Source organism: Apus apus, chromosome 2 (assembly GCF_020740795.1).
Source record: "Apus apus isolate bApuApu2 chromosome 2, bApuApu2.pri.cur, whole genome shotgun sequence".
In the NCBI taxonomy this organism is placed as follows: domain Eukaryota; kingdom Metazoa; phylum Chordata; class Aves; order Apodiformes; family Apodidae; genus Apus; species Apus apus.
Genome location: NC_067283.1, coordinates 134,603,689 through 134,623,709, shown reverse-complemented (window position 1 = coordinate 134,623,709; position 20,021 = coordinate 134,603,689). Strand labels below are relative to the sequence as shown.

Sequence of the window (20,021 nt, the reverse complement as noted above, 5' to 3'; positions counted from 1 at the left end):
GATACAACTGGAATGATGAAAATTGGAGTAATAAAAGAATATAGAGAACACAAAACCTGTGTTTATTATGCATAATTAAAGAGATATTGTACTGTACTTTGTAACATTTTGAATTAGTTACTATATGCAACAAGTAAATATGATTGGAAAATCAATTTAGTTAATGCTCTTACTGCAAAACACTGGTTACTCAAAGAAGAAACATCTACAAAAAAGCCTCTCTTTACACACTTACATAACTTACAGGACGTGCAAAGAATTGCCATTTATTACTAAACAAATGGCATAGAATTAATGCAAGAATAACTAAAAGCAGGGGGGGGAAAAGGACATGCACAAGAAAAGTGTTTGTTCAGTACTCACTGGTTATCTGTGCAGACCAATCTAAATTATTTAGTAAATCCTTTTAAAACAAAGACACAGACTGTAACTACTGTAACCACAACGTACCTGCTCAAGTACATCCAGCTTCAATTCAAGCTTACTAAGTACAACATCTCCTCCCCAGAGCGACAATTGTAGATCTGAAGGCTTCAAGTTCTTTATGTAGCGATTCACATAACTCATCAAAATAGGAGTCACATAGGACTCCAGCATTCTGGAGGATTTCTGTATTACAGGTCAAGCTCTAGGAAAAAAGACAAGACAATAAGATATTAGTTATAAATCTGTCAGTCTAAATTTCAATAAAGCAAGTCACACTGAAAAATTATGTTTCAAATTCTGCTTTCTAAGCCTTTATGCCTGTATGTAGAGATACATAAACTTACATAAAAGGATGAAATATATACCAGAATGAAAGGCCACCTATTTGCATCTACAAATTTCCAGCTTATGTACATATATATATTTTGGAACTATTAACTGGCTTGCCCACTACCAAAAGAAAAGCCAACCCAAACAAACAAACAAACAAGGGAGGAGGTCAAGCAGCCTACCACGCTTTCATGCAAAGCAGAAGCCTTGCCACCTGCACCTGACAGAGGCCCATACGCCATCACCTCAGACACACCTCACCGAGCTGGAGTCCCGTGTCCACGGCAGGAACACCCGCTTCCTGCCCCCCCTCCCTCTGAGCCGGCCGGGATCCCCCCTAATCCAACCTGAGGCGACATCAACGCTTGCCACCCCTCCCCTCGCATCCCCAGCCTTTCCAGCTCCCTGCCCTCCCTGAGGAGACCCGACCCTTCCCTTCTCCCCTCACCCGCGCGACCACCCCCGGCACCCCCAGGAAGCAGGGAACCCCCCGCCCCGACCTGCGGGACACCCCTCACACCTCCCTCCCTGAGCTCTCTCCGGACGCCGTTACCTGCCCCTCCAAGCACCTCCGAGGCCCCGCGCTCCCTGCCCGGCCGCCGCTCTCACCGGGCCGACTGGGCCGTGGGCGCCCGGGGCAGGCGGGAGCCCGGGGCACGGGCGCTTCCGGGTGCCCCGGTGCGTGCGCTCTCTTCCAGCCTCCGCCGCCGCCGCCGCCGCCGCCGGAAGGATTTGGCGGCAGCACCGAAGCGGGGCCGGAAGTCGGCTTTGAAGCCGGCGGCGGTCACGCGCCCTGCCCGGCGCTGAGGGGCGGGCCTGGCGGGGCGGGGTGCGGGGTGCGGGCCTTGCGGGGCGGGGTGCGGGGTGTGGGCCTTGCGGGGTGCGGGCCCTGCGGGGCGGGGTGCGGGGTGTGGGGTGTGGGCCTTGCGGGGTGCGGGCCCTGCGGGGCGGGGTGCGGGCCTTGCGGGGCGGGGTGCGGGGTGTGGGCCCTGCGGAGTGCGGGCCTTGCGGGGCGGGGTGCGGGCCCTGCGGGGTGCGGGCCTTGCGGGGCGGGGTGCGGGCCCTGCGGGGGGCGGGCCTTGCGGTGCGGGGTGTGGGCCCTGCGGAGTGCGGGCCTGGCGGGGCGGGGTGCGGGCCCTGCGGGGCGGGGTGCGGGGGCCCTGGGGGCCTTTATGGAGGAGGGGGGGCCCGGGGCCCTGTCCCCCGGCAGCCGCGGGTTCTCGGGGCAGAGGAGGCCGTGGCGGGCGGGCTTTGGCCCGTCCCGCTGGGAATCCCGCCGTTAGATGTGCGGCTTCGGCCCATTCCAGCTCCACGTTCCGATTCACGTTCTCACGCGGATGAGCGGGCATCTGGGGCGAACCTCGGCGATGGGGAACAAACACACTGGTTGTGCCCGCTGTGGTCAGATGGGCCTTTTCTTACTTGCTTGTGAGTGAAATTCCGCTTAGGTTCTGAATGCCACGATTTCTAATGTGAGAAGAAAGTTGCTCAGAAATACCTTTCGTGTTCTGTGTGCCCAGAGCTCCATGTGCCAAGCACAGAGAAAGCCCTTCTGGAGTTGTTCCTGGCAGCAGGCAAATGCCCTGGGAAGGGCTGGTGGATGAATGGATTCCTCACAGGTTGGCATGGGGATGATTTGGAGAAGAGCCTGGGCCCGTTTTTCCCTGGGTGAAGCGCAGCAGGCAGTGCCTGTGGGCTTGGCTTTGATGTAGATAATGAGTAACCTTTCGCGGAGGTTTCTGATCTGAGCTTTTTTTTAAAAGCCTGGTGTGTATCCATTGGTTATATATTCCTCCCGGAAGCTTGAAAACCTGTGTGCTTACCCTGCACGGGTAGTTACGTGACTGACAGCAGAAAACGAAGCGATAGGTGCCACGTGGGGCAGGTCTGTGTGAGGCAGAGCCCACCTCCCGTGGCAGTGGGTGTGTGGAAATCTGGCGGAGCTGGTCGAGGCCTGAAGGCTCCAGCTCCGGATGGGTGGCTGTCTGCTCTGCCTCTGGTGTGCACATGAACCTACCCTGGCTTTACATACACCACTGCCCCACTGGCGGTGCCATCTTCACTCGTGAATCACAGCCTGTGAGACAGTGTTCACCTCACAAAGAGCTGAAGCAGCTTGAACTGCTTTTCCTCTTGGGAAGGTTACTGAGGATCACCAACACTTTCATGCTGACAGTCTCCTACTGACCAATGAAAGACACCAGTAGCACAGTTCACACCCAAGTTGTGTTTGACTGTTCTTCAGCAGCTGTGGCATATTAACGTGTAGCTACGTGGTGCTAGCAGGCAGGTGAGAAAGACATTTTAACAGCATCAGTGGTCTTTAATTAAGGGTGTGCTTTTGACTTATAATTTCGTTAGTGCTAACGTTCTTGAAGAGTTGCCTTATATAACAGCTACAGGTTTCTGTCCCTCTGCTAGAGTTGTGGGAGTGGTGAATTTTACTGGTAAAACTTCTGGAAGTCTGTACTGCAAGTCAGTTCAGTGAAATAATCTGTGTTAATGGAAGCAACCTTGTTTGTAGATGGTCTCCCTATAGATTTGCATTGACACAGCCGAGGGATGTGCCAGCAGATAAGTGTAATGTTGAAGCACACCCAAAGCATGCATCAAAAACCATCGTTTCAACAAAGAAACATTCATCTGTTTTTGTGTCCACTGTGTGATTACTTTTGAATGACACATCCAATCAGCACTGGAATGTTTTCTCAAAGTTTGGAACTGAAGAGCAACGCCCTATTTTGGTGAAAATCAGTAAACTAGAAGAAGAGTAGGGGAGACAAGTAGTGCTCCTGGCAGCTGCTTGGCAGACCTAGCAGCTCAGAAACAACTCTGTAATTTTCCTGGCAGTTAATAGCATTTCATTATAACTACCTCCACCTCAGTTCCAGTTCAAGTGTGTTGACGCCCTGAATAATATATTTCCTACACAAGGAAAAAAAAATACAAAAAACGGGAGGAAGCTATCATGTGGGAATCAGTCTTTGTCAGAAAGGAAATGGGTGGCATGAACTGAAAGTATCTGGAGAGGATTACAAGATGTCCCTGATGTACAAAGAGATGAGAGCAGAGTACATGGGGGATTTGCAGGCAATAGGCAGGTGGTGTGTAGTAATGATCCTGGGCATACTGAAGCAACGAGGGCATGTCTACTGGAAATGTCAGCTGTCTGAGCTAGTCTGATTTATTCAATATTTCAGCAATTCTGTTAAACTTTCCAACCCCCCTGCATGGGCAGGGACACCTCCCACTAGACCAGGTTGCTCCAAGGCCCATCCAACCTGGTCTTGAACACTTCTAGGGTCAGGGCATCCACAACATCCCTGGGCAACCTGTTCCAGTATCTCACAACCCTCATAGTGAGACATTTTTTTCATTCATATAATTTGAGTAATTTTGAATCCCTTAGAAACTAACAAAAATAAGTATAGTTCAACCCAGAGACTGGGAAAATATAGACAAGTTTGTGTAACATCTGGCTAGGAGTGAAAAGAGGACAGAACTTCAAGGAAGTCTCCAGGAAATTTACCTACCTGCATAGGACTTCATCTTGGTAAAAGACTGTCAGTGTGTTTATAGCTTCAGTCTTGTTGCTGCTATGGGTGATTTGCCATTTTCTGCAACAGAGGCAGGATCAGTGAAGTGCAAAATGGAGAGGAAAAATAGAGTACATAAAAAATGAGGAAAGTCAATAGAAGGTTGAGGATGATTAAGTGAATATCCCACTATCTGAGTCTGCAATCAAGAGGAAAACCAAGGAAATTAGCCATTGAGGTAGGTTTGGGTTTCTTTAAAGCCTCTTTAGCTGTGTTAGTTTGTTTCTGCCTCTTTTGTTCGTTAATGTAAACTGGCCTTTTTCTTTGAGCACCATTTTGGAAAGACACATGTACTGATGTTGGTGTTTGACAGCTGTTGTGCTTCTAATGTCAGAACTTGCATCTCCTGTTTGCTGTACATCAAGCAGCCCAGGATAGTCATGGGAGCAAGAGGGGTTTGGAGGTAGGTTGTCCCAGGCTGTTTGCAGGACATGAGAGAATCTGAGGTTACTGACAAGGAGGGTTGGGAGACAGCCTGTGAGGAACATGGTTTTTCACTGGACTGCGGTTTCCAATCCTTGAAACTTTTCCTTCACTATGTCTGTTAGTTAGTGTGGTTACTTTAACCACGTTAACTTACTGGGCAAACTGCTGTCCATGTCTGTCCTGCTCCGATTCTGCTTTTCCTGCTTCGATGCCTCCAAGTACAATGGCGTGGATGTGGGCAGTTGGTTCCAGGAGCCTTCAGTCTAACCAAGTAGGAGAAGATTTTGCTATTTTGTGAAAAGCCTACTGAAGTGCCCCATCGATTGCAGGAGACTGAAAGCATGAAGGAGATGGTGCTCCTCAGTAAGCAATACCGAGGTACTTAGAAACACATGTGAGGGAAGTAAAAATGATTTGGGCATCCTCCTCCACTCCTGTTCTAGGTGCTAAAAATTGGACTAGTTCATTTGCAATGATTCTTGGTAGTTTATTTTTCTGTTTTTACTGCAAATTATTTTTTATAGTAAGTTATATTGTATATTATATATGTATATAAATGTGTATAATATATTAAAATATATTAGTAAAATATTAAAAATTTCCTCTCTATTTTACTGGGAATTTCCAGAGCTCATGTCTAAACTGTCTGAAATTATGTCTAATATTTTTCAGACATTTAAAAACTTGATCAACAAAAGCAAGAATAAAAGTCAATGTTTCACTGTTAGCCTTATATAGCTTGTAAGTGATGTCATGTATCTAATGACTAACGTGTATATAGCCATCAAACAGTGGAAAACAAAAATTGCCGTGCCACTCTTATCACTATGGATTTATTTTCAGGTTCACCCAAATGCACACTGATTTTAAATTCGGAAAAAATTAAGCTCAAATGAAAAGTCTTAAAAATCTGTGTATAGATTTTCACTGTAATCTGAATGTTAGGTATATTCTAGATTTAAAGGTGCAAATGATTGTTGTAAGTTTTGTTTGTTCTTCTATTCCCTACTATTGAAAAATACTTCAGCTGTGATCTTGAGATAGTAAATTTTCAAGTGTAAAGGAAAATAGACTGAATTTGTGGCACCTTAAGATTGGAAAATCAGTGTTCAAAAGATAGAGTTTGTGACTAGGATTATGAGCAAGAGGCTGTTGAAACAGTTAAATTCACACTAAGTAAAATGGAAAAGTATTAATTTAGTGAACAAAGGTCACAAAGTGCTGGAAGCAAGTAGCTTCTGATACATAATCCCAGCTCATTGCTGCCTCATCTGACTTTTTAGGAAATTGCTTTTCCCAACGCTTTTCTAAATCTGTGGTAAATTTAAATCCCTGTAGCAGCGTGGGGACAGAAAGCTCGGGACCTGGGGAGCAAGGCACAGCTATGCAGAGTTGGGTGCTAACCCGGCTCAGGGCTTTACCAGCTTCCCCGAATGTATATTCTGTCAGTGAATGTTCGCTCTGAGTGAACAGGGCAATGCCTGACAAACCCCCTCTTCAGAATGGAGTGTTCAGATTGCTTTGGGAATTATTAGACCTGTGATAGAGAGGCTCTGTTGTGTCAGCAGAATGAGTGGAAGACAAGGTAGGAAACCTGAACCAATCAGAGTGGAAATGTACAAGCAATGCAGTTTTGATCTTCTAGAAGTATAATTTCCAGGTAGATCATCAGAGGTATGTGTGCCTGTCTAAACCAGGACAGTTAAAACTCAGAAGTGTTTTCCAAGTCTTTGTTGAACTGGTAATAAAAGAGAACAATTGCCTGCCTTGCAGTAGTGAAATTTTAGAATATATAAGGGTATTTGACCTGTTCCTATATGCTTAAGGTGTTTATATATTCTTTGCGTATAAAGAGGTGTCCTTGCCTTCTACACCTGATTAGGGAATACATCAAAAAAAGTCATCCAAGAAGATACTGTTTCTGGTTTCAGTACATGAAATGTATGTTAGGCAATTTTAAAATGTGTATGTAAAGAAACATGTAATTTATTAGTGCCTCCAGGCATGAGATTTATGCTCTAAAAGTTTCACACAGGTTTTTGCTTGACTGTTGCTGTACTGTTCATGCAAAACATATGTATTTCTAATTACAACTTTTAGCATACTTTCTCTTAAAATAGTCCTGCTTTTCAGTAGTTAAATGATCACTTTTCTCTGATATTTATATCTTAATATTTTTGTAATTGTAAATGTAAAATTATATACGTATTTGTACTAGTTAAGAATTTTCAAATGTTAGATATATAAATATCTTACAGATATATTTCAAATAAATATTTCTAAAGACCACTCTACTATTATAATTTTTTCTGATTTTAAAAATATTATATGGTATCAAAACCTTCTTGTCCTCATGTCCTCAGTTGGTTCTTTAGAGGATGAAGACAGAAATGGTAAAGTTCAGTAATGTTTTTGCTTGAACTATGCTAAAATCCACTTGCCTTCCTTCTGTATTGCAATAGGAGTTTCTAAGTGACACTGTGACACTCCGTGATGCTCTTTGCTCAGCTTGTTCTGTGACTGGGGCCAGGAGCATTTCTGCAGCAGCTGAAGTCTGTTCTATAAAGTTTCTTGTAATGCAAATGAGAATTACCTTAGATTTGATTTGCATATTGTAGAGTTGATTTTAATGCTTATCAGACATGTTGAGCAGCTTGAAGAACTGCAAAGCGAAGAAAACCTGTGTCATCTCCAAAAAGCCACCCTTGGAACCTGAATGGCTGCAGGCACAGCTCTGTGCAAATAAAATCTTTGTTACTTCAGCAGTGATCTCCTGGATTTCTTGAACATTATAGATAAGTAAACATGGGTTTTTAGCTGTTCATACTAAAATATAACTTAAAGGCCTTAGGTAAGCTTGTGGTTTTTCACTCAAAAAATGTACAGAGGTTAGTATTAAATTATTTTGTGATGTCTTTTTCCATGAAAATAAGTAGCTGTGTCACACTTCTCCAAAAATAATGGATAGAAAATCTCTGTGAGAACCCACTCCCAAGAGGATGACTGCTTGGCATTCAAAGTGCCCCTGAAAAACAGGGCTCAGAGACTGGGAAAAATATCTGCACACAGCCGGAGGCTTGAAGGAAGTGACAACATGAAAAGATGGGCAATGAGTGACCATACCCTGACACAAGAAAAGAGAGTGCACCAACTCTCAAAATCAGAAGCCTAATGATTCAATTGAATCAGCCTAATGATTTCACTTGAATTAACCTAATAATTCTATTGAATTTCAAACTTAGGAGAAGACAGAGCAAGTGAATACAACAGGGAAGATGTAGAAGAAGCCTGGAGAAGGTAACTAGGAGGTGGGTACACCATAGATTCCTGAGGTTGCAGTTTCAAGAGATTTTTGGTTTGGCTAGAAGTTTTGAGACAGTGTGGATTTATTCTTGCTTTTAAGCAAGAGTTTCTTACTATCTAGGCAGCCATTATCAATTATTTGCTTTTGCTGTTGTTTTTTTTCTTTTAATTAATTTAATTTTCTGTCCACATTTGAGACTCAGTGGTGCTAACAACATCAATCTAGGTATGGACTGCAAGTTGTAGAAAGTGGAAACTTGTTTCTATCTTAAATTCCCTGAGTAGACAACATTGTGTATCTTGTGTTTTATGTTAAGGGCTTACTTTTTTTTTCTTTCCCAGTCCATATTTTTATGTAACATACTCACCAGCAATTGGCATTGATTTCCAGTGTACAGTGTCCAACATGCATTGATGTGATGCTCAAGAACCTCTTGTTATACTTCTTATGCTTTCTATAACATCTGGGCACAATGTAGAAAACAGTTCTTTACGCACAGGTAAGTATCAGTAATTAGTCCAAAGATTAATAATTATAGCACAAAATTTACAATTTTTTTTTTAGTTTTAGTTCAAATCAATGTTCTTCATGCCATTTCAGTTAGGTGCCATACACCTATTATTTTCTCCATATAATCTAAAATCTGGAAGGATGGGAGGTATGTTGATTTACCCCAGAATTTGAGAGACTTTTTAATGAATATGCAAATGTTTATAGTATTATTTAAGTGAGAGATTATTATAATATTGCATGACTGCTTGAAAGAGTCCAGCGCAGAGCCACAAAGATGGTTAAGGGAGTGGAACATCTCCCTTATGAGGAAAGGCTGAGGGAGCTGGGTCTCTTTAGTTTGGAGAAAATGAGACTGAGCGGTGACCTCATCAATGTTTACAAATACGTAAAGGGTGAGTATCAAGAAGATGGAGTTAAGCTTTTTTCCAGTGATGACCAGTGATAGGACAAGGAGTAATGGATACAAATTGGAACATAGGAGGTTTAAGGTGAATATCAGATATTTTTTTTTTTTACTGTGAGAGTGACAGAGCACTGGAACAGGCTGCCCAGAGAGGTTGTGGTGTCTTCTTCACTGGAGACATTCAAAACCCACCTGGACACATTCCTGTGTGATGTGCTCTAGGTGACCCTGCTCTGGCAGGGGGGTTGGACTAGATGATCTTTCGAGGTCCCTTCCAACCCCTAGGGTTCTAGGATTCTATGATTCTATGACATCTGAAAACCAGGTTTCTGATAGCTTATTGAAGCTTTGCACAGTTATCTTATGCCTAAGAACATATATATACATATATATATGTATATATAAGTCTATGAGATGGAAAGAACTCTCAAAAAATCCTATTTTTTATTTCAGTCTGGCACTACATGAATCACCCTGTTTACAGTAATGGATCTCATACCCTTATATCCAGATGTTTTGCCATCACCTTTGTTGTGTTTTCAAAAAAACACAGGACATTTCTAGAGATGCAAATTATGTACTGAAAAGATTTTATCTTCCCAACAGAACAGAACACAGCTTCTGCTTTTCATTCTGGTCACAAATTATCAGGAGAAACTGAGCCATTTTAGGCTCTTTTCATACTTCTGCTTTCTCTCATGTTCCACAGTTTCTTCTGCAACAAGAAGAAAATCTGTGTGCAAAGGGAAAAATAGTTGTATTTCATGACTAAGTGTATTTGCTTCTTTCAGACATACAAATTTGGTACCAAGAAAGGATGAACACCTGCTTTAGGGAAGGTGGACAAAATAAGTATCAAGGTAACTGGACTTTACTAATGGGAAACTTCTGAAAGCAGGACACCTGCTATTTATTAGCAGAGATAAAACCTTCATGTTCTCATCATCTCACATCTGAGGTACCACACCATCTTTTTATAAAACACTTGACAATCGCAAATCTGCACCATTTCTCTTCTCTGCAAAGTACCAATCTCCCCTTTGCATCCCTCTGTTAAGTTGTCTGAGTTTATCACAATAGATACAAAGGATTTCATTTTCAGTGCTTTGCATTTCTTTCAAGCACATTTCCCTTACTCTCCCTCCTTTACTCTTGTAGCAGATCCATACTCACTTTCACTCTCCCAGTGATGCAAATCACCACCACAACACCAAGTTTTACACCTTGTTTGTGTTTTCTGCTGAGTAGCCTTTCCTACGTGGAGACAACCTGTTTTAAATATCTACAAAGTACTTACTGTACTTTGTCATCTCCATTCTTAAAGATTACTGTTGCCAGGATGTCTACCAAAATGACAACAGCTACAAGCAAGGGAACCGATCCCCTCCCTGTCTTGTGGATCAATGTCATAGGATTATGTCCTTGGGCTCCCCATCCATCAGTCATACCCCCATGTTATCTGTCACCTTAGGATGTAATTAGGTGCAGCATTTTTTTCCTGTGGCAAAGCTGATGGACAAAACACATTCCAACTGTTACATCTGGGGAAGAGATAAAGCCAGATGACACCTCTATGTTGTATGTTTTTCAGGCAGGGACCATCTTTTCATTCTGGGTTTGTACAGTGTCTTGTAAAATATTACTTTGATTCCTGGCTGCAGCTTTTAGCTCTGCTGCAATGCAAAAAAAATTGGTAGCAAAATCCTTTCAATGAGATCCAATCCATTGGACTGGAGTAATGCAAACTCAGTTTGCATTACTTGGATGGCCTTTAAAACTGCTTGAGTTAAAAGCAATGGTTATTGGCTCATGAAGAATTACATGGCTTCTAAGCTCTTCCAGCTCAAGGGCTTCCCAGCAGCAGCCTATGTGAACTGGCAAGAGGACTAAAAGCCTTCCTGTTTGCTGCAGTTCTCAGAATTATACACTAGATCTAGAGAGGGATATAGTGACCACAGAGAAATACAGCCAAAAGAAATGTTGTGTGTAAATATGACCAAAAAAATAGGTGAACCCAATTCTAAGTAGAACAGAAGTTTAAACCAAAACATCCTAGAAACTTCAGGGAGCTGGGAGCACCTCCAGTAGGTCAGTCTTTTCCAGATGCAACAAGAAATAAAGCACTTCTTTCCAGACACCGAGACAAAAAAGAATGGACAGCAGATGTGTCATTTTTCCCAGCTGAGCAAACTTCTGATCGACTGTTTCACTCTCACTTTACAAAAAGGAAAGAGCAGAGTAGTACAATCCCTCTTAATGGGGTTGTAACAGACACGCAGACCCTGATCGTGTTGCTCTCCAGGGCCATGCTACCTTTTGCACTCTTTCATAGATGGTTAGCACTAAAACCACTAAAACATTAGCATCTCCAATTGAGTGAGAAGCCACGGCCATATCACAGTAGTTCTTTGCTTCTGAATCAGTGGTCAATCTGTTCTAAGAAGACAAAAAATACATAATATTGTTATTATTCCTCATATCTTGATAGTATTGTTTCAATCTGTCAGCTGCACAGTCTGTGAGACAGTGCACTGGTTAACATTGTGAAGGCTCCTTTCAGAGCCTGAGAAGTTAGAACATATATTATTTTAATGAAAGCATAGATTGTGGAGGCTACAAGAAAATCCACAGGAAGATCCTAAATCCTCCAACACTTTGGATTTTTCAACAGCCTGGATTTGGATTGACCCTAATAATGTGTATACTTAGCGCTTAGAATCACATGTATAAGGTCCATAGAAAATACAATTTACCAGCTGTGCAAGTATTTTTCTAATGACTCAGACTCTCTGCTTTTTTGTTATTGTATAAAAATGTGATGCTTTTAAACTAGGCAGCATAAATTACATTGTTGCTTCTCTGCTGTAATATAATGTAACCTTTTCCCTTAGTTGTACACTTTTAAAGGGTGGTATGGAGAATTCTATGTATCCAGTGCACCTCCTGGAGTTTCCTTGTTCTCCATTGCCGTTAGAGTGGCTGTCAAGGCCTTCTGGTACCACTTCCTTCCTGATCATCAAAGATATAAAAAACCTCGTGTTAGCTGTTTTTATCATGGGATTTGGACATCTTTCTTTGGTTGAAGGGACACCTTCAATTCTGAAGTACTTCATTGCTATGGCAAAAAGGGTGTCTCTTTCACAAAACATACTCTTTGAAGATCGATGCCATTAAATAAATTACCTTACATGGTAATTTACCTAAGTCTCCTATGAAAGGAAAACTGGTCCAAAAAAATCTGTATCTGAGACAGTTTCTTTGTAGAGAAGAATGAATAAATAACTTGTTTTCATACATGGAAGACAGCTATTTCATTTTCTCATCATTAGGAGCCTCACTGAGATAAATAGGATCAGGGCAGGACTGAGATCTGCACGTAGTAATTTTGGGCAGAGACAAAAGTAGTACTTTACAAAATCATAAAATCTTAATTTTTTTTGATGTGTTGGCACAAAGATTGCACTGTTCCATCAATCATTACAAGGTATGTGCAAAATATGTCAAATGTCTCAATTAAAAGCAAACAAAAAGATTCCTCTGCATGATATATTCTTTAAAGAGATGAAATTAAAGTGGCAATCCAATAAATCACAAATGACACAAATGACCCATGACTTCCTGGGTGTCCTGATACTTATGAAACAACCTCCCTTTCAGCAGGACTTCCATGCGAGTGAATCAGTTTGCAGAAGAGCTGTTGGATCTTTTATGCTCACTTAAATTTATGGCTAAAGCATCATCAGGAGGTTTGACAGTAGCTGAAAAGGTATCCGATATATAGAACACAACCCTAAGGGCTGAGGACTACTAAGATTATACAATGTGTATTTCAAGAGGCAATTTAATGTAAACTGGTTTTTATAATGTACCACATATTGTGCTATAACAGTCCATCAGGACTTCCAGTATAAATTAAGTTTTCCTAAAGTTCAGCTCCCTGTTGTGTACATCTGTCCTTCTTTTAGGATGTTAGGGAAAGCTATAAATTATTTTTCCTTACAAAATAATTTCAACATTTTCAAATTAAATATTAAAAAGTTAATGTAGTTTCTTACATTATCAAAATAAATGTATACATTTTGTTTTTCAAGAAAGTCTTACAAAAAGTTTAATAACTAACGCAAAAATGTCAGCATATAAACATAATTTAGAAGCTAGGAACAAAGTTAATTTATCCTCTGTTTCTTTATTGGTAAAAGATTTTCCATTATTCTAGAGAATAATATTTGTAAAATATTATTTGCTTAGATACAGTGATGCAAAAGCATTTCTATTCTTTTAATTTCTTACACTTTTGTTCAACTTAAGTACCATGTACATGCTTGGAAACCCAGCTTTCCATAGCAGCAAAGTATGTACATAATTAGTAATAAGGCCTTCAATCATTCTCCCTCTCATGTTCCACTGTTTTCCCGTATTCCAGCACAGTTATGTGCCCTTTAAGCTATTTTTATCAAGTGTGACAACTTTGAACTTGTTCCAAGACCATATTGCCTTAGATGTGACCTTCTGGTGTGGAAGTTAAATGTTCTCTGAAAATCTTGCATATAACATGTACTTCTCTATATTTACTGTTATTGTAATATCTTCAAAGAATACGAAAGAGTCAGTGAAACATGAACTTTTCTATAACAGCCTTAGAGCCTGATCCTTTATACATGACTTCAGTAGGATTTACACATGTGTAAGGACTGTGGACCATGTGTGCAAATATGGGCACATGTTGTGTCATATTAAGGTTCAATAATAGGGCTGGCCAGGAAACAAGTATTTTGTTTCATAAAAAATTCTGAGGTTTTGGCATTTGGTTTCATTCTCATGCAGGGTGAAATCAAGGCCTTTTGGAGTGTTTTGAAAGCAAGACAGTCCAGGTAGGAGGCAGAGAGACAGACACACCATGGGGGCTAAGCAGCTACCTGTCAGGGCGAATCCCTATTTCAGACGCTGCTTCAAGTCTGATTTAAACCTGGTTATGCCCAGAGCAAGATGAACTTCCTTGCTACCACATAATCTGGTGTCCATCAGCAAGTGAAGCCCACTCTCCTCATTTTGTCTGAAATGCCATTCTGGTGTTGAGGTGGGCAGCTCTGGCCGTCTCTCAGCAGGGCAGGCAGCACTGTTTGCTGAGTTTATTGCTCATGGAGCATCATCTAGCTGTGAGACCATGTGGTGTATTTTATCACACAGCAGGTGACAGACCATGGTGCCGTTCTCTGCTACCTCACAGGACTCTCTAAACTTATGCCCAGTGGTTTTCCCCGAGCAGCCACCATCTACTCAGCAGGCACTCATGAAACAGAGTTTGGGGACAATGATGTAAGCCAAAGGGCTGGGTGTGACAGTTTTATATCTCAGGTTTTTATTATGTGCCACAGGAATTCCTGTCACTGGAGTTGTTTGTGTGTTATATCTGCAAAGTATTTGTCCAAGATGTAAATCTCTAAAGTGTCAGCTTTTCTCTGGTTTACAAGGAATTTTATATCCAAGGGAGCAAATTTTCTGTTTGATGAATTGTGCTTGGTTAGAAAAGAAATGCTGAATGAGTATGAACCTGATCAGCTCTGTTTTATTTCCTCTCAAATAAAAGTTAACAGTATTTGATTTCTTCCTTCAAAACAATACACCGTTGATAAAAGGGCTGAGATGCAGAATCACAGAGACAACAAGGCTGGAAAAGACCTTTAATATCATCAAGTCCAGCCTATGACCTAACACCACTACATCAGCTAGACCATGGCACTAAGTGCCACATCGAGCCTGTCCTTGAACACATCCAGGGATGGTGCCTCCACCGCTTCCCTGGGAAGTCCATTCCGATGTCTAATCACCCTCTCCGTGAGGAAGTACTTCCTAATATCCAACCTAAACTTCCCCTGGAGCAGCTTCAGGCCATGCCCTCTTGTCATGTTGCATTTGAGCCGTATCTGGATCACTGCAAAAGCAATATCAGCCATTTTGTAAGGGTGGTTTGAGCATTTTGTGTCCTAAAAATAACATCAGAAGACTGTGCTGACTTTTTCTGCAGTGACGTTGTAGAAAATGACAGAAAAACAATTCTCACACAAATTACATTTCCATGTGGATTATACTATAAAAATTAACTTTTCCAAGTTAGATATAAGCTCCAGCAAACATCAGCTCATAATTTATCTCAATATATTTTAATATTTATTTCATATAATGAAATCTCAAAAGCAATCTCAAGAACCTTAAGTGAAATTCACATGGACAAATGGAATATAGCTTTGCCTGTGGGTTGAACACGTACTGGAAATATTAGTGGATGCCTATTTTGTTTATCTGTTTTACTGTCTGCAAGCCCTGAACTGTGATAATTCTAGGAAACAGTTAAAACCAGTAAAAAAATTATTTCTAAAAGAGGAAGCAGCAATTGAATGATACTGCTTATGTTAAATTGGAAGTTAGAAAATTGATGAACAAAAACAAAATCTGAGTTTTTGCTGAGTTTATTTTCAAGACAATTGTCTAAATCTAGTCTCTGTGTTTGAAAAAACCTCATAGACTATATTTAAAATAAAAAATATTAAAAAGAAATGTTTTCTTTCTTCATCATCTGTTGCTAGCATGACCTAAGACAAGTTTCTGCTACATTTTGCCTAGGGGCCAAAGTAATGATTTCAGTCTGAATGTAAAAGCTATCCAGCAATCTGTCCTAGATCTTGATATAAGAATTGGCCAAGTAGATTTTTCTTCTGTTCTCTTTTATTAAAAAAATATTTTTAAAAAAAGGCAGAGAATTGGAGCTGCCTTTTTCAAAGATCAGAAGATGGTAAGTTTAACATTTATGTGGTAGCACAAAAGAGGCACAACCTAGTAAGGCAGAGGCAGCTTAACAGATGATATTAAGTGTAAATGCTGAAGATCTGTTTCAGCATATCTGGTAAGTATTACCAGAATGTATTATTCTCACTTTCTAGATGTGGAAGCAACTCAGGAAGATCGTAACTACATTTAGGTCAGGACTCGGTGTTAGGGACAAGATTAGAATTCAGGCATTGATTGTTATAGAGTTAATAACTATCGAGTTTATAGCTGTAGAGTTAATTAACTCAAACTATGGAGCATCCTACTAGATACTGGTACCCTGGCTGGTGGCCACACCAGGGGCCACTCAGCCCTAACAACCATAGCTCTGAATGCAGCATTTTTTGGCTCTCTGAACTTATTCACCGTGTTACCAAGTGTTGGCACTTGCTCACATGATTATGCTGTAACAGATCACAGCTAAAGCAAAGAATTGATTCTTTCCAGAGAAATGTTCTGGTTGAGCTGTTTCACCAAAGTTACATTTTAGCATTGCATTTTCCCACTATCTAAGCATTCAGATAAAGTGAACCAGCAAGACTACCTGCAACAATGTCCAGATGACCATGTAATAGATCTCCCCAAAATGAATATTTGGTTGCCTTGTGTTCCAGAGCTCAGTTGGGAACGGCAGTTTGAGGGAACATGAGCAAGCTGTCCGTGTAAAGAAGGAAACCGTGGCACTAGTACACACTCATATCAGTAAAACCACAGAAATACCATTTCCACAAACATCCATGAATGGACTTCATGGATTATAAAACCTCTTGTCTGAAAGACAGAGGGCATCAATCTTCATGTGCTAGTGATCTGCCAAAGGTGCTATGAGCAGTAGAGATCTCAAGGTTGCATAAAACTAGAGAAAGCAGAATGTTTTAAAATTCGTTTTTTTAAATCAAAACCAACCAAACAACAAGCTAGAGGAACCAGATTTGTCTTCATCTTCGTGTGTAGAGGCAAATGCCAACCAGAAGAGGGAGCGCATGTCTACTGGAAATCTATTCCCAGGGCTCTAGTGGCTCAACTAATTATTCTGCTGAGGAATACAGCCATGTTGGCAAAATAAAGAAAGAAGATAGATCCAGGCTTGCCTTCTGGAAAAGAGCAAAGCTGATCAGAAAGGAACTGATACTTATCTACTCCATTGAACTGCCCTAGCAGAAGTATTTCCACTTTTCAGAGTGTCTGGATTTGAAAAGGAAGTATGTGTCACTTTTGCACTTTCATGTACATCAACTCAGCTCATGAGAGCAACAGCAGGCTCTGTGCTGTGCCTCTCCTACTTACAGCTCACATAGGGATCACTTCTGTATGTAGTACAAGACACTTCTTCCTGTAAAGAGGCCATGACCATTAATTGCTTTTGTCTTGTACTCTCTCTTTCCTCTCTTGCCCTCTTTTTGTGACCCTTTTTTTACAATAGGTTTTGGTTTTCCTGATTTCTCCTGATGCTGTGTTCTCCAGCTGTCCTACTCTCACCTCCTTGGGCACTGGTGTCTGAAGCAGATGGGACGCTGCAGAGATGTGGCTGCCTGCGACAGCCCCGCTCCTCTTGAGTGCTCATCCTGCTGGTGGAGCAAGTACGGAGCCGCTCCAGCTGCCACCAGCTGCAGCCAGGCCTGTTGGCAGGAGTGCTGGGCTGGGGAAGAGGTTTGGCTGCCATGCAGGACTCTCTGCCATCTTTGCCTCTGACGTTGGACAACAGCTTCAAGTTGTTACCTTGAGGTAACAAGTCAAGGCTGGGCAGAGAGGTTGCCTGTCTGCTGCCTCAGAGAGGTTGCATGTGGGTAACTGGGAAGCGCCAGTTGCTCCAAGAGAGACGTACCATTCCCCCTTCAGCTCAGAGCTCATTTGGGGAGGTTTCTTTTCCTTCCTCTTTAGCTTTCCACCCTGCCATTACTTTGTGTAGTTTTCTCCCGTTTTCTTTCCCCTTGACTTCTTATGCTCATTCTCTGTCACTGCTGACTCATTTTTTGTTCTTCTTCCATCTCATTCTTCATCCTCCACTCCCTATTTTCTGTTGTTGTTTCTAGTCTCATTTCCTTTAGCTGCCACTACCACCATTTTCCTTTTTTTTTTTTCCGTTCCTCTTCATTGTTCTTGTTCCTTCGCCCTTAATCCCATCTCCAAAGTGATATCTTGCATCTTCATCCTACCAGAAAAATAGTCTTGCTTACAAACTCATATCTATTTTTCTTTCTTCTGCTTGTCATGCCATTTAATACATCTTTCCTTCCTTGAAGGGAACATGGTCTGATCAGGGTTGCAAACACTTTTCTTAAAAGGTTAGAATGAAACAGGGTTTGAGGAATATTAAGATGATTCCACAAATTATTTTCTCAGTAGTGTTTGATGTATTTGCTTCTCCTCAAATAGTCATTGAATTATGTTATAGTATATTTCAGTCTTAACAGCAGTCTTAACTTATAAACAATACATTTAGAGTCATCAAAATCAACTTGCAAAGCTTATTTTAATTTGCAACTTTCCTGATCGTAAGTGTGAGTTACATGTCTGCACATAGAAACCAAGAAGCTAGTTATAAGTACTCATTATTCCATTTTTAAAAATTTGTCCTATAAAGTGAATTTTTTAAAATAATGACTTCAAATAATATTTTTTTTAATTTGCAAATTATTTTTTTTTGTTCAAAACCAGAAGGCTTTTTTTCCCTTCTGTAGTATGAAGACCAACAGAAGATATGTAAGTGACAGTTTTATTTACATGCTATAATGTGGCAAGAGACCATTAGGCTTTACATAGGATAAAGTAAATAATAATACTCTTTTCCATCTTTTTTTTTTTTCCTTTCTGAGCCACTGAGCCCTTGATCTTTTTAAACAAGGCTGGGTCAAGTCAGCTATCTAAGGAATAGTTTGCTAGAGAAAACAAAAAAGCAATGGTGTCTGACAGTCTTCAAATGCACTTTGTACCTTGTTGTTTTAGTGTCAGCTATTGACAGATCTAGTTGGGGAAATTTCTGGTCCTATCGGCAACAACAATCCAAGCTTCTATAGCACTTTTCACATCAGAGCACATTACAAATAGCATTATCATCCCTCTGTTGATAGCACAGGAGGTTGTGGTAGGGATAACTGACAGGTTATAGGTAAAAGGATGATCTGACTGGAAGAAATAAAATTTCAGGAGAAAACAAATACACAGTTATGTCTTTCAGTGACATTTCCCCCCTGCCCCCTGAAAATACATGAAGAACTTTTCAAACCTTGCTGAAATTCACCATCTTTGATCTGACTTCAAATATAGTTGCAAAAATAATTAAATTAAGGAAACTTTTGCTGACATTGTTTTGCATTAGTCAGGCTTTTTATTCCCTTTTTTTTTTTTCCTTTTTTTTCTTTTTTTTTTCCTTTTTATTTTCTAAAGTGCAAGTTCAGTCTCTGAGGAAACATTCTCTCTCTACCACACAAGTGGTAAATAAAATCTACAAATAAATTCTGCTATTTCCCCAAATGTATAGGATACAAAAAAATGTATTCATTAGTGTGAGATATAAAAACGTAGCCTCACACTTCTGAAATCTATGGCTGTTCCTTTCACACTTGTGCCAAAGGCAAACAAACATAATTCTCCCTGGCAGCTGGACGACATTCCAAACAGCCACCACATTAATTCACTCACCTCCATCAGCCTCCGCCTGCAACCTGCACAGCTTGCTGCCAGGAAGCCTGGCAATAAATTCCAACTCTAAATACCAAACAAGGTTGAAAATACCATACAATGCATTATTCCAAAGGGCAAAATAGGCTTACTCAATAGGGATACCAAGGAAGGCGTCTGTCTACTGCCTTTTGGAGTTTCTATTACTGCACCTGGGGAAGCTGGAAGTTGGGCACAGAAAATGTAGGTTTGCACTGGCAGTTGAAGTCTGAATTTTTTACTCAAAATTTGAGTCATTTTCTTGGTGAAGTCTATAGCCTGTTATGTGTTTAAAAATAAGATTAACTTCTAATAACATCTGATGTGATCATAAAGGATCTAGCCTGGAATGTCTAGATATATGACTGCTTCTGGAGAAAGGTGTTGTGGACACCATGCTGCAGCTCTGCAACATCTGCTAGTATGGAGCTTTTTCTCTGCAACAAAATGTATGTGAAAATGGAAGGCATGTGCCAAATAATAATGTCATCTATGGTTATATCTTATGTTTATTTAATTGTTTATATATGTGTATATA

General features: G+C 40.9%; 2 protein-coding genes across 5 annotated transcripts in view; one reads left to right on the top strand and one right to left on the bottom strand.

The window, feature by feature from the left end:
• The window catches only part of VPS13B (vacuolar protein sorting 13 homolog B), a 442,966-nt gene extending 441,503 nt beyond the window's left edge, over positions 1-1,463 (bottom strand). For all 4 annotated transcript variants that reach the window (XM_051610148.1, XM_051610150.1, XM_051610151.1 and 1 more), the window contains exons 1-2: positions 1,310-1,463; positions 451-628 (exon numbers count right to left, since the gene is read on the bottom strand). In XM_051610148.1, the coding sequence (XP_051466108.1) occupies positions 451-597 (147 nt within the window). In that variant the 5' untranslated portion in view covers positions 598-628; positions 1,310-1,463. The remainder of the gene's footprint in view (positions 1-450; positions 629-1,309) is intronic.
• The window catches only part of RIDA (reactive intermediate imine deaminase A homolog), a 959,578-nt gene that overhangs the window by 549,043 nt on the left and 390,514 nt on the right, over positions 1-20,021 (top strand). The window lies entirely within an intron of this gene.